At 39.8% G+C, this 15,329-nt stretch overlaps 1 protein-coding gene across 4 annotated transcripts in view; it reads left to right on the top strand.

Annotated features, from left to right (window-relative positions):
• The window catches only part of COL11A1 (collagen type XI alpha 1 chain), a 225,255-nt gene that overhangs the window by 88,888 nt on the left and 121,038 nt on the right, over positions 1–15,329 (top strand). For all 4 annotated transcript variants that reach the window (XM_065408835.1, XM_065408833.1, XM_065408836.1 and 1 more), the window contains 10 exons: positions 1,783–1,836; positions 3,494–3,547; positions 3,660–3,713; positions 4,326–4,379; positions 11,224–11,277; positions 11,406–11,450; positions 12,774–12,827; positions 12,924–12,968; positions 13,372–13,425; positions 13,884–13,928. In XM_065408835.1, the coding sequence (XP_065264907.1) occupies positions 1,783–1,836; positions 3,494–3,547; positions 3,660–3,713; positions 4,326–4,379; positions 11,224–11,277; positions 11,406–11,450; positions 12,774–12,827; positions 12,924–12,968; positions 13,372–13,425; positions 13,884–13,928 (513 nt within the window). The remainder of the gene's footprint in view (positions 1–1,782; positions 1,837–3,493; positions 3,548–3,659; positions 3,714–4,325; positions 4,380–11,223; positions 11,278–11,405; positions 11,451–12,773; positions 12,828–12,923; positions 12,969–13,371; positions 13,426–13,883; positions 13,929–15,329) is intronic.

Raw genomic sequence — 15,329 nt, 5'->3', positions numbered from 1 at the left:
AATAAATCAGAATAAATTGGTGCCAGGTAACAAACCAACTGATACCCTATTTCCACTGGTGTAAATTAAGAGACTAGAAGATTGCATTCAGTACATACTGGCATTACCATTATATAACTGTGGTAACACTGAATCCATTTGTAAAGAGTGGTGCAATATTGCTAGTATATTGTTCTATTTTCTGATAGTCCTGGCTACATACCACCAACAGTTTACATATTAGAAGCATTGGTGGTTCTTTGTATGGAAAGGCTAGAGAATGAACCACATTAATAGCTATTTTGCCACTAAGCCACCAGGAGGCTCTAGAAATCCAGTTCTTCTGATCTGGCAAAATGTTAGGCCAAGGTTTCCAGAAGTGACTAGTAATTTTGGGTGCCTCAGATTTTAGATATCTCACCTTGAAATATCTGAAAAAGGATCTAATTTTCAAACATTGCTGAGCACCTGTCCTCTGAAAGATCAAGCCCCTTGAACAAGTCTCAAGGTGAACAATGAAAAAACAAGGCTCCCAAAATCACTAGTCATTTCTGGAAGTCTTGGCCTTAATCTGTCATGTATTTTGCTAATTTAATTGTGAGAACACCAATTAAATACATTAAGAATCATATTAAATGTATTATTAAAAAGCACTTTCTTAGCATAGCAGAGTTGTAGTTACATTAAGTGTTAGCATTCACAGTGTTAATTAAAGTAGATTATTTATCCTTTTTTTGTCTAAGGTCATTTCCATTGATTGTGCAAATTTAAAACTGTTTAAAAACTAGGTTGATACAGAGAAATCTTTGCTAACAGTCACCTGTCCTAGTGGGAAGCAACAACTCAGGGCCTGGTTCTTGCCTCACTTAGGGCTTGATCCACTGACTTCAGTTGGCACTAGATCAGGACCTTAGAGCAATTTCTCTTCATTTCAGTAGGAGAATCAGACCCCTGGTCTCAGCAAAGTTTGTATAATATTAAGTACACAATATTTGGTGTCAAGCATTCAGTCAGAAATGCACCAATCACTTTGTGATTTGTATACTCTGTTGGTTACTCTTTTTGAATTATGTTGGTATGTTTTTCAGTGGAACCAATATTAATGGAAAAGGCAAACAGATTGTGAAAAATGTTGGGCCAGATCCTAGCTACTCTGATTTACTCCAGCTGAGGATCTGGTATAGTGCTGTTTTTAAGCCCCAGAATAATACTATGAGATAAAATTTCAGAGTAAATAATAAGCAAGGAGTGTATTCTGTGTCTATCTGTCTGATGCTATAACAATGTAGAAATATAGGTATACAGATTTGTCACATGTTTAAGGGCCTGATCAGAAGATCATTGTAACCAATGGGAAGACTCTTATTGACTTCAATGAGGTTTGGATCAGGCAGTCAGATTGTGCTTTATTTCTACAGTTGCACAAGGGTGCTAAAGATCCACTTTCAGGTCTTGCTGTCTCCTCCTTGATGCAGGAAGCAGACATGTTTTAATGATTCATGTTCTTACTGAGCTGATATTTACCTGGCAAACATTAATTTAGAACACAATGGTCAATGCCTGGTCCCATTTAAGTCAATGGAGTTTTAACATTTACTTTGATGAGACCAGGATTTGGCTCCAAGTTTGTCAGACCTTTACAAAATGATCTTTCAGGTACTGTAATTGCATAGGATGGTTTCATAATAGCTAATGAAAAAGCTTTTATTTTCTGTAATTAATTTCTAGAACTAGCTAACAGTTTATCCAGTTAAAGTTTAAGCTGGATAACTAAACTCACTGTATTTTGCATTTGTTACATAGGGCGGGCCTGGCTCACAAGGTATTAAAGGAGAAAGTGGCGACCCAGGTCCCCAGGTACAATACAACATCCTTTCATTTTTAAGTATATTACCTTTTCAGCATATGAAAATACATTCCCATATGCAGCTTTTTACATGTAACTGAAGATGAATAGTTTTTCATGTACAACGCTGCAGCAAATGAAACAGTTACCTAGATTGTTCATTTTAAAATGTGAAAGTAACAAGCTGCTTTTCTGTAAAGAGGATCAGTTATCACATGTAGAGTGTCATCTCTTGAAAACCAGTTTTAAAATTGGTGCTGCAAGCTCTTTTCTCTGCTCTGTACTGTACATGCTCATAAGTACCATTAGCATCAATGTCTGCAGTCATATGACCTTGGGCTGTGATATGATCAAATCTCATAAACTGAGCAGGGTTTAACGTGACTAGTAATTAAACAGGAAATTTCCAAGAAAAACTCTGACACTGGAAGAAGTGGTGTTGTTGACTCAATGGATGATCCCTTTCCTTCTTAGTAATTATTGCATCTATCTCCCAGCTTGATGTTAGAGAGTACTGGCCAGTTGGAATCTTTAAACTTAGATCCAAAACAAAGGTCATAAGCACTTGTGACCATTAAAGAAACTATGACCTTTTTTTAAAAAGTCTGGAGTGCTAACACCTGTCACCTGGCCAAATGCCAACTTGGGTACACATATTTAATCATGTATTAAGTGACTATCCTAAATTCCACCTTGGCACTAGTATTACATTACAAATAGCCGATTAGTCTTTCATTTTTCCTGCCTACATTTCCAGTGTGGTCCTTTGTTAGGTTTTTTTTTTTCTATTTCTTTTTGTGGTCGGGTGAAGCTATCCACAAGCTCGGACAGTCAGCCATGTTCTGGACTGATATGGCTGGGTCCTCTGCCCCCTCCAGTACGTCAAGGTTCACAGCACTCCCTTAACCTCAGGGAGACCACAGGGCCAGCCTGCCTCATTGCAGCCTTCTGCTGCTGCTAAGGAAACTGTTAGTTTCTCCTAGCCCTCCTCCTCCCCTTCTAGAGCTAGGTCACCACTCATGTCTTCAAGCTGAGAATCAGAGCCAGTCATTAGCTGCTGCTTAGCTGGTTCCCAACACATGCCTGCTGGGCTTCTCCTTAGATCAGGGTTTGCTACTCCCTGGCTTTGCAGGTCCTTAAAGGGTCAGACCACTTGGCTGCATTGCCCTAAATTATTGGGTACTGATTCGGAGGCTTTTTTCAGCGGACTTTTCCACCCAAGGTACATATTAGTTTTGGACAAGAGTGCTGCCTTAGAAACACCTAGAACTGCCTTCAATGAGAATCACATGCACATGTGAAAGCGGAATGCGGTGTGCAGTCTGTGAAATACTTTGGAATCCCTCTGGATAAAATGTGCTGTGTAAATATAAGTTCTCATTAAATATAGGTGAATTTAATTTTAACATGGCTAAAACAAGATTTGTAAACCATGACACTGAGATTTGCAAAGACATTCAAGGGATTTGGATGCCCAATTTTCATCACTAATTAATAGGAAGTGGGAACTCCCTTAGATAGCTTTGAAAAATCACAATCTTGGTATTTAACACTGTATTCCTAAATTGTTGTTTAGCTGAGATGTTTGGCAGTTTTGTTTAGCTAACTGTTCTAGCTTTTTGCTGCCACATATAGTATGATTTTAAAGACTGTTTTGTTTAAATTCAGGGTCCTCGAGGTATTCAAGGTTCCATTGGTCCAAGTGGGAAACCTGGCAAAAGAGTGAGTATCATATATCTGGTAAAAAATTAAATTGAAATCCAAATGAATTAACACTTTCTCATTACTCTGGATGTCAGTTGTTGGCATCTTCAAATGTTTGTATTGTTTTCAGGGTCGTCCAGGAGCTGATGGCGCTAGAGGAATGCCAGGAGAACCTGGTTCAAAGGTACGAGATCTGAGGTTGTATTTCAATCATGGCATGGATGATGCACATTTTAAATAGGCATTAAGCTGCCCTCCACCACACTGCAAATATAAAAACAATGTAGAAAGTGATTCTGCAATGAAAATATTGATGCTTCAGACAACCAGATAAGAAGCAAAAGTTGAGCATGAATCATCCATTTAAAAATATGGTAATTCATGGTAATGGACAGCAGTGTAACATTTAAGTAATTTGATTCTTTGGACTTGATTCTGATCTCACTTAGGCTGCTTTTTTTTTTACATGGCTGTAACTGTTTTCTACACCGGAGCTACTTCTGATTTATACCAGTATAATGTGTGACTAGAATCAAGCCCTTGGTCTTGATGTTAAATTTATAATGGCATAATTACAGTGGGGTGTAAAATCTGGTGCATGGCAGCTTCCTCTGCTTTGATGCACACAGGGCCAAATTCTGATGTTCAGATGTATGTGCTCAACTCCAAATGACTTGTTGAGATGTGCACATATATCCATGGGTAGAATTTAGCCCACAGTGAGCTGGTGTAATTTACTAAGAATATTACAAAGTGTAATAGTAATTTCAAAGTCTCTAATTTTTTTCTTTCCTAGGGTGATAGAGGGTTTGATGGTCTTCCTGGTCTACCTGGTGATAAAGGTCACAGGGTAAGATAAATATGAATGTTTATATGAAAGCTTATAAAAAAGTGGTGGTAGTAGTAACATCACCTCATTTTAAAAAAATAACTTAGGACTATGGAGAGAGTTAAGTCAGAGAACATGTCAGAATTTCATGTTGCAGTATAGTGTCAGAATTGTATTTTTACAAGCATTTCATGTAAGGATTCCAGTAACATGAATTTATAGTTAACGATCCACATACATATTTTTTATTTAAATATATTTTCAGATTTGGGCTAGATTCTCAATGGGTGTAAATTGAAGTAGTTTCCTTAAAGTCAATGGAGATATGCTGATTTACTTCAGCTGATTTACTCCAGCTGCCGAATGGGTTGAAGTTGATTATTAGAAGAAAGTTGCAATATACCAGTGTACAAGTTCTACGCTGAGGATGTGTGTATCCCATGACCAGTGTAGTCATGATGTTTCAATAGGCAGATTGTATGCCAGTGGTGCCTTCTCCTCTCCAGGAGCAGATGGGGAATTGAAGTCACACAAAAAGTCTGTGGCACAGCAATGAATTGAAGCCGGGTCTCCCTTCCACTAGGGCAGTGCCCCAACAACAGGCCATCCTTTCCCCCTTGCTTTGAGGATACACAGACTTTAACAGCTCTGAACACAGATTAATTCAGAAAGTTTTGCAATTGTTTGTTCGTGTTCATGGAAAACAACATCCTTGACTTGTAATTTTTTTTAACACCATTAAAAAGGCTTGCTCAAACAAAGTAGCAATCAAGAATACCTACAATGCTAAGCTGTATTGCTTATTGACGAGGACTGAATCAATCCAAACACTTCAAATATCAACATTCCAGAACTTGGAGAAAGACCAGATCTGAGAGCTAATTTTGGTTGTGTCTGGCCCTGTACAGCAGTGGTGGAAGAAGTCTTCCTCTTGGAATGCATCCCTATTGCAAGCGCTAGTCACAACTGCAGTTCCCTGTACTCTCCTGAATGTGGTTCTCCTGCTAGTTCTCTTGTAAGTCTTAGCCATGATAGAAGGAACTAGAAGAAGGCAGGATAATGATTCCACCCTCTTCGAGAGAGGAGTTAGCGAACCACAGATGGAAGTATATGCTGCAATCTTCAAAGGACTAGTGCAGTAGCTACACTTCCCAGGAACTTGGGGCGACATTGAATACTCCCCATATTCCTATAGTGTAGTGTGTTGTAGTAATATTTGTTGTTGTTCTCCTCAGTCCTGTTTGTATGTGGTGTAGAGGGAACTCTTACTTTTACTACAGTTCACAATTCTCTCAATCATTTTTCATCAAACCCTTTCTTCCTAGAGAATAAAACAAGCAGCTGTTTGCAGATTTGAAATGTGGGTTGATCTGTAGGTGGCCAGTAGAGGGTACCAGACATTAAGATCTAGTCCTGTGATATTCAATTAGATCTACCCACAGGCCAATTTGAGAATTTTATGTCAAGAGGTGGGCCATTTGTGCAGAAGGCTAACAAAATAATAATAATAAAAACCTTCAGCTGCCAATAAATAAACACCTTGATTGCAATGTAAGTATTAGTGTTTTTATCTTTTAACAAAGTTTATAAATCAATATTATTACCCAGATTTGTGGCAATCTCTAATGGGAGAGGTGACATCAACAATCTCTGGCAAGCTTTGTGAAGAGCGGTTTATAGGCGGTCAGGGCAAGGCACATGCACTGGTGAAGATGCTCATCTGTCAGATGATTGCGGTGTTGTTTTTTTATAATGTTCATAGTAGAAAACCCAGATTTGCAGAGGTACATTGATCTGAACATCGTTAAGAGATATATAGCTAGATTATGGCTATTCTGAAACTGGTCATCATATTGAGTCCAGAAATCAACAAGTCCCATTTTTCTGAATTTTTGTCTTCAAGATATCTGAGCTCTGGAGCCTTACAATTTCTAATTGAAGGGCACCTTCATCAATTGTCTATGAGTCTATGAATCAAGAATATTCTTGGCTTCAGAAGGGCAGAGTTCATCAGTAGGGCCAACAAACGGATCACAAACAAATAAAAGCAAATCCTTTGAAATTTTAAAATTCTCAAATCACATTTTAAAATTTTTGATCCAAGTTTCATTGGTAGCAACAACACACAATGTGGTAAAGTGCAATATCTTTTCTGTTAAGTCTGTCTGAAAGATTTTAAGATTCCTCTGAAAGGCGCACATTTTTCCAAACAGATCCCTGAGACTGCTTGCACGGCCTTGGAGCTGCAAGTTGAGGGAATTCAAGTCACCAGTAGTATCACACAGAAAAGCTAGCTGTGACATAGAGGGGACTTCATTCGTAAATTCCAGGAACTCACAAGCTATGTTGGTCTTGTAGTTTGAAAGAAATTCTATTCTTTCTTTTTGAAGCGCACAATATCTCTCTATCACACGCCCCCTACTTAACCAGTGAATGTCATTATGCTGCAACAGATCACTGTATTTGGCTGAAACATCTTGTAAAAGAGCTTTCAGAAATGAAGTTGGAAGATAGAAGTTGAACGTATCTCATTCACTAATCTCATCACAATACCCATTGTTTTTTTTAAGTCCCCTGACAATTTACTGCACAAGACAGTCTGGTGAATGATGCAATGAAGTGTATTTAATGAAGGGTGTATCACTTCCAAATGTGAAGCAAAGCCCTTCTCTTTCCCTGTCATAGAGGGACCTCTGTCTGTAACAAGCAAGTTTACTTTCTACAGATCTAAACCAATTTTTTCAAAAAAGCCTTTAACTTTTCAAAAATTCTCTCTCCTGTGGCGTAGATTTCTAATGGTACTAAGCACAAAAATTCTTCCTTGAAAATTTCACTATCATAAAATCTAACAAACAGTCATAGCTGGGCAGTGTCACTTAAATTGCTTGATTCGTCCACTGCAAAAGACATGTTGGCATTTTTAAAATCAGAAATCAGTGCTAACAAATAAACCTCCTAAATTACCTCCAATCTTCGCACTGTTCTGGACTCAGACAGGGGAACTTGCTTCACACAGTTCACAATGTCATCTTTGTTTTTATCTCCAGCAAAAAGCTCCTCCAGCATTTCCAACGTGCACTCCTTCACAAGCTAGGCATCCAGGAAAGGCTTTTTCTTTTTAGCTATTACCAACATTTTCAAAGAGAAGTAGCTGTTGCTTTTTCCTTTGCAGTCGCTGATGTTGTGAGAATGACATTTGAAGTGTGATACAAAGACTTCCGATTTTCAATTTTGTCACATCTTGCAACACTGCCAGGAGGACAGGCCATGTTGAAGTTACCATGCTTTGATTCAAAGTGACGTCTCATGTTGATGACCTCACAGATAGATACAGTGGTTTGGATTATTAAACACAAACGTTTTGCGTTTAAATGAGGTGGCATAATAAATAGAAAACCCACTGTCCAGTGTGGGTTAAAACCTCGGTTTTTGCTGTCAACTTTGCAAAATTTACTCCCACTTGCATTTACTTTTGGCTCAATTTCCATCACTGATGAAAAACATGGGCAGCGTCCTAGCTCAACCCTATCGCAAGAATTTAAGATCCAATAAGCAGTGCTTAATTTGTGCCTGAGCCCCAGCCCCTCTAGGCGTGGCAGTTCATAGCTCTGGCACCTCTGGACTCCCGGCCATCAACTGCTGCTCTCCGGCTGTCCAGCTCTGAAGGCAGCACTGCCGCCAGCAGCAACATAGAAGTAAGGGTGGTGTGGTATGGTGTATTGCCCTCCTTACTTCTGTGCTGCTGCTGGTGGTGGCATTGTCTTCAGAGCTGGGTGCCCAGCCAGCAGTCGCCACTCTCTGGCCACTCAACCATTGCTTAATTTGTGCTGGGGCTTGCTTGGGCTGAGCCCTGGCACTTCTTTCATTACAAATTAAGCACTGCCAGTAAGTTACTAAGGAAGGCATAGGCAAATGATAGGCAGTGCATCATTGTCCGTGAATTTAATTATAAACATTGTTTTAAGGTGAGTTGGCAGGCCACACAGGAAGCTTTGGCGGGCCACATTTGGGCCCCGGGCCACCTACTGAGTATCACTGATCTAATCACTGTGCATCTCTCATGTGTCCTCTGAAGACTGAGCAACTCTTCCAAAGTTGACTTAGGGCATGGCTACACTTGCAGATGTAGAGCGCTTTGAGTTAAACCGGTCTTCGGAGAGTGCAGTAGGAAAAGCACTGCAATCTGTTCACACTGACAGCTTCAAGTGCACTGGTGTGGCCACATTTGCGGCACTTGCAACGGCATTGGGAGTGGTACATTATGGGCAGCTATTGAAGCATGCAAGTGACTGCAACGTGCTTTTAAAATGGGAGGGGTGGGGTGGAGTGTGACAGGGAATGTGTTGTGTGTATGTGGGGGGAGAGAGCATGGGTTTTTGGGGGGCTGAGAGCATGTTAGCATGCTGTATTGTAAGTTCAGACAGCAGCAGACCTCCCCCCCCCCCCGCCTCTCTCTCTCTCACACAGCATTCCACAATAATGGTTGCTTTGTCTCGGAGCCGGCTGTCAGAAACAGAGCTTTCAAAGGCCATATCCGCATTCCTAGGCGAGTTCAAAACAATGACAAGAGTGGCCACTTGACTTAAGGGGATTATGGGACATTTCCGGAGGCCGATCAGAGTGCAGTAACGCAACACCTTGTTCACACTGACACCCGGGTGGTGTAGTCAAGGCTCATCAAACGTTATTCCTCTCGCCGAGGTGGAGTACCAGCAGTGCTGTAGACGCAGAGTCAGAGCGCTCTACGTGCCTTGCCAGTGTGGACGGGTAGTGAGCTAGTGCGCCCGGGGCTCCTTTATTGCGCTGTAACTCGCAAGTGTAGCCAAGCCCTTAGGGTGAAGAGATCTATGTTTGCTTTCTAATATGGCGTAGCAGAGTTGGCAAACTTTATGACCTTTAATTGTATAGTGAAAGCAACCTTTTTTGTTCTTATTCAGAAATATGGATATCAAATTCATATTTTCTAAACAAATGTAAAATATCTGAAAATGTTAATAAAAAGAAATAAAGAAAGACTTTTCAAGTCTTCCATCCCATTGCTTGGGAATAACTATAATACTTATATTAAAATGGGAGTCCTCTAAATATTTAGAAAGTATGACAAATCTGAAAGCAGTACCATTCAAAGCCAAAGCAGATAACTGCAGCCATTCAGATTCATGTGTAGTGAGAGGACATAATGCAAGGAGCTGTTTGCATAAACATTCACCTCTGTACTCCCTGTAATAAAAAAGCACAGTGGAAAAAGAAATAAATCCTTTTCTCCTGTAGTTATATTTTATCTGCAAGAATACTGATGTTGTTTAAAAAAAAACCACCAACCTTTAGCATATTCTTTTTAGGAATCTTTTCATGCCTAGTCATGTTTGAACTGGGAACACATACTATAATTTCCAGACCGGATGTCTTTCTGGAAAACATATGCTTTAGGCAACCACAAATTACTGAGCTCACTATAGGAGTAACTGGATGAAATTCTATGGCCTGTATTATATAAAGAGGTTAGACTACATCATCTAATGGTCCCTTCTGGCATTAGCTCTATGAATCTATGAATTTGCATGCAATTTAAGTATTTAGACTGATGAAGAATATGCCTATCCAAAGGTGTATCAAATGTATATAAAAGTGAAAGAATAATAAACAGTCTAAAACTAAAACTATCTTAGACATCCCCCAAATTAAAGACTTTCACCATGCCCATCCTATCCATTCAGACCTTGTTCTGTGTTAGCAGACCAATGGAAGAAGAGAATTTGAAGGCTGAGGACACCTTACTGATAATGAGCTACCTCCGGCCCCATCATGATTAAACCAGGACATTGTTAACCCAAGCTCCTAAGATGATCTCGACTGCCATAGTATTACAAGAAGACAGAGGTAGCCTCTCAGATAAACCAAGAGCCAACCACCTGAAAGATTTATAGATTTAAACCTATATGTTAAATTGCACCCAGAAAGGAATTAGAAGCCAGATGATGGACTACAAGTGTCATGTGCTGCCTTCAATAAATATCGCTTAACACATAGGAAGCAGCATTCTGTCTGCACCAGCGAATGTTTTTGAATAGTGTTAAGACATAGCCGCATGTAGAACGTAACTCAGCTTTGAGGCAACAAAGGTGCAGTTAATAGAACCTCACTATCTTTCTTAATGACCCCACAATCACATTGAACAGAAGGGCAGTGGAATAAACACCTGTCATCCCTTATACAAGAGACACCTGGGGGTAAATAAGCAATCACCGAAACCTCCCCAGCAGCACTCTGAAGGAGAAAAAGAATAGAGACACTCAAGAGTGATTCCATATAACTTTTCTAGGATTCACAGCTGTGGTCAGCACCTTGGAAACACTGCTAAAGCTAGAAGACTCAGCATGAACAATTTTATTCAGTCCTATAAGGAGATCACTGATTAAAAATCCCCTCTCCAAAAAGAGCCCAATCAGTTGTGTTTAAGTTATGCAGCACACTAGCCTTCTTTAAAAATGAGAAATAAATCCGAACTACATCGGTCCAAAATCTGCTAAGGCTCTGTGTACGTACGCCTGAAAAGCCCCAGTATGGCCATTCTTATGTTCTGATGGCAGAACCCAGCCTTACATGCAGTAACGATGATATGATTATTGAACATTTCTGAAATGTTAATCCTTCCTCACATTAATGTGATAAAAGATTTTGGATCCACCTCTAAACGAAAACTTCTGCCAAGTAACATGTAGATTTGTACCTGTTTGCTATTACAGTGAAGATGTTCTGACATACCATTATGCAGCTAAAGCGGTATTTCACTTTCCCATCTCTTGTTGTTTGCAGCCAGAGTTGTAACCTGCATTATTTTAATATGGCTTTCTTAATTCTACAGGGAGATCGTGGCCCACAAGGACCTCCTGGTGCACCCGGTGAAGATGGAACAAGAGTATGTTACTAGTAACTTCAGCTCACTAATACATACAATAACATCTAAAGCAAGTCCTCCCAGAAGAGGAATATTTCGGTGACATATACTCTTCACACTAAACCTTCTATTCCTTTTTATAATGACAGGGAGAAGATGGAGAAGTTGGACCCAGAGGTCTCCCAGGTGAAGCTGTAAGCGAAGCTTTTTTACTATTCTATTTCTGGTATGCATGCTGACTGTTTTGCAGAACAAAATCACTGTAAGATTTTCATTCATTTCTACTAAGCTTTTCCCAGAGGGAAAAAAGTGGCAGTTCTGTATGGAGAGTAAACAATAGGCTAGATTCTTCTGGGGTGTAACTCCACTAACATGACTGGAATTATTCATGGATGAATTCAGTCCAGCGTACACAACTTCCAGAATCACTGTACCTGATCCTTATCTCATTTACTCTGGTGTAACTGCACTGACTTCAGTGGACGTACTCCTGATTTACATGAGGACAGTGAGGACATAATCAGCCTATTGAAACCTCTAGGGATATTTCACAACAGTCTGCTTTTTGTGAATATGTGGCTGCAAAATTTCACCCAAATTCCCCTCCCTTGCCCACACTGCTTCTCTTTATTGTATATTTCGCAATTGTTACATGTCCAAGAATTCCACTGATATCAGTAGAAATTCCACCGGTGCTGTCACTGCAGAACAGAGATCTGCAGTGCAGGCAAGAGATCCAGGGCCTGGCTCAGAAAGGATAATTTTATCCTAAATATCTGACATATGCCCTTTCCAGATACAAAGTGGGTGTAAAATGCTACTGAGTCAGAATGATAGTAATTTGGATCCTCTTTACACAAGAAGAAACAGAGAGGAGAATGAGGCCTGTCTACTTCAGCCACAGTGTCTGATGACACAAATAATGAAAAACAAAATGCACTTACACTGTGGAAAGTTAAAAATAATGGTAGGGAACAAATTTTGCTCCCCCTCCTCAGAAGAATGGTTCCATTGATTTCAGTGCAATTGCTTGTGGGAGCAGGTCTACCCTTCTTCTTGTGGAAGAGTTTCTATTTGTTTATTATAAAGAGAAAGACTCCAAATGAGTAATTTTCAGCTATCTAGCAGAGATTTTACTACCAAGAAAGACAGCACTTTCCACAGCAATACAGAACATGACAGAAATCATTAAAACCACCTTGTTTTCATTAAATACATAAATAGTCGGCACCCAGTTCAAGTGACTGTGGAAGGTGCTGCACCAGTGTTCAAGGCAGTGGCAGGGAGAAAATCTCCCCCTTCAACCTTTCTCTGGTATGAGAGACAGAGCTACTCAACAAAAGGTTCCTTCAACCCATAGTGTGCTCTCGATACAGGGCAGAGGTCAGGAGGATCCCATGTAGTATGAATCCTTTTGTCGGGCTGTACTGCCTCCCTCCCTCCTACTCCTGCGGCCTACCCGCTTGTAAGGAGGAATTGCACCTACATTTTTAATATGAATTGTATCTTCTCTTCAGGGTCCAAGAGGACTACTGGGCCCCAGGGGCACACCCGGTCCCCCAGGACAACCTGTACGTATGGCATAAAGAGCGAGGTATTTTAGATGTGCAATTTCCAGTAAAAAATAATTCCGCCCAGTGTTGCCTCTATTTTTGTTCTTGTTGCAGGGTGTTGCAGGTGTTGATGGCCCCCCAGGTCCAAAAGGAAACTTGGTAGGTAGATAATTAGGGAAACAAGCAGAGGTTTGGGATTGTCAAAAGTCCTTCCCCTTCCCTACCTCCATCACTGTTTAATCTAAAATTCAGATTCCTCTCGATGTTATATTGAAGAGAACAGCCTTGTGTACCATCTGCTCAATCCTAAATTCTGCCCTCATTTAACCTCCTGCAGCCCTCAGACTCCAGCTCTCAGGGTGTAAGTATGGGTGGAATTAGCCCCACATTAATAAAATGTTGGTGATATAAATTAACTTGAAAATCAGACTAGAGAGACAGTTAGTTGGTAGATTTAAAAGAGGGAAAACACAGAGATGTGCTTATATTTCTTTAGGCCTGACAATGAAGATTTGTAACACAGAAGCCCAAACCTAATGCCTCTGTATTTTTTGCATGGTAGGGTCCTCAAGGGGAACCAGGACCTCCTGGTCAACAAGGAATCCCAGGTCCACAAGTAAGTGTTCAGTAACCCACAGGTTATACTACATTTCTTTAAATAAATGTTTAATGTATACAGATTAGAATAGGGTTAGCTTTTCATATGCAGGACTGATAAAGCATGAAGGATTTTATAAATAACGCTGAAAATGTACATAGTACAGTGGGAGCAGAATTTTAAAGCAAGCTTGCAGAGGGCTTTTTCATTTGCAAGAAAAATGACTCATTCAGTGTTCCTGGAATGCCAGCAGGAACGGCCACACCTGTAGGAGGGTTCTGAATAGGATCCTGTTACAGACTTGATGCCAGAATGGTAGCCTGTGCAAAAGGCTCACACAAAGCTCCTTATCTAACTGGTTTAAAAAAAACACACACTTATATTTTATATTTGCCGCTATGTTTAAACAGATTAATAGGGAAAATGTATGTATATTATTATCCCTGATTTCTCACACACTGGCTTCTTTCTAATAGGGGCTTCCTGGTCCACAAGGTCCTATTGGAGCTCCTGGTGAAAAAGTAAGTTATAAGATTATTCTGGTATTTCATAATCAGTGTATCTGTGTAACAACCTCTGGTTAAGTGGTTAAGGGCTTTTCTTTTGGTTTAGATATTGGATACCTACGATCTCAAACATAGCAAAATTCCCTAAAACCACCAAGTAAAGTAATGAACAATATGGGCCTAACTCTCTTCTCATTTACACCATTTTTTTCACTAATGTAACTTCCTGAATTTACTCTTGATTCATGCTGATGTTACTAGGATCATAATTTGGCCCATAGTACTAAACTGTACATGATTAAATACAAATAGACTCAGACTGCTGGGCTACAAAAAAAGACAGTTTTTCCAATTTAAATGTATTTTCTATAAAATAAAATTCTCTCTCATCTCCTATACTTTTAAAATATCTACCTCTTTCTTTAAACTGAGGGCCTGATTCTGATCTCAGTTACACCGATGGTACATTGGCATAACTCTGGAGTTCCAGTGGAGTAGCTGTGGTATCATTTAGATCAGAATAAGGCCCTATTTGTTTATCCTTGTGTTTCCTGAGCAGTAACATTCTGCTGCAAGTTCTAATTATGTCCGTTTCAAATTTCACACTCCTAGTAATTGTCTCCTTTCTTCTTTTAGATCCCCAATTGATTCCACTCTGGTTTCCCTCTCATTCATGGTTTAATATCTTCCTAGTGCTCTAGTATCTCAGCTTCTTAGTGGGAGGGATTGAGGGGGATTTTAGGAAACAATACACAGACTTCCTACCTGCCTGTCTTCCCTAGAATGTTATTCTCGGAAGCTGGCTGTGTCCACAACATATTCATTCCACAGTCCATCATGAATGCATAGCATACCTTTCAGCTATCAGAGGTTCAGGGCTATAAGACATGGTTTCTGCCACTTTATCTTGACTTGTTTCTTTCATATAACGTGACCATTTTTCTGCTTCTGAAGTGCCAAGTACAGGTCAGCTATGTGAAGTAAAAAAGCTTTTTCCCGTCCCCTGAGTTGTATATATTTCTTGTAGAAACAATCCTGCAGTCTACATTTGAGCAAAACTCCCACTATAGTCAATGGGAGTTTTGCATGAGTAAGAATTGCAAGAACTGGCCTTGCATGCTCATCTGTTCTTGCATGGAATTGCTCTGATTTTAAGTCTTTTATCCCATAGTTGTTCATACTTTATCCCTGACAGCTATATCAGATAGCTTAGAGGTGTAAACTAATTGTATTTTTTATATGTAACACCTACAATATATTGTTTATGGGCTTTTTCACAACAGTGATTCACTTAAGGGATGGTTCACTAGCCATTACAATAGAGATTACAAGGATAAATAGGCTAAAAAGGTGTGAAATAGTTTGCTTGCTTCCAACCTATCCATATACTTACCTTATTTTTTGAGTTTTCTTGGC

This window comes from Emys orbicularis, chromosome 8 (genome assembly GCF_028017835.1).
Source record: "Emys orbicularis isolate rEmyOrb1 chromosome 8, rEmyOrb1.hap1, whole genome shotgun sequence".
In the NCBI taxonomy this organism is placed as follows: domain Eukaryota; kingdom Metazoa; phylum Chordata; order Testudines; family Emydidae; genus Emys; species Emys orbicularis.
The sequence above is the reverse complement of the archived record's forward strand: the minus strand, read 5'-3'. Positions and strand labels throughout refer to the sequence as shown.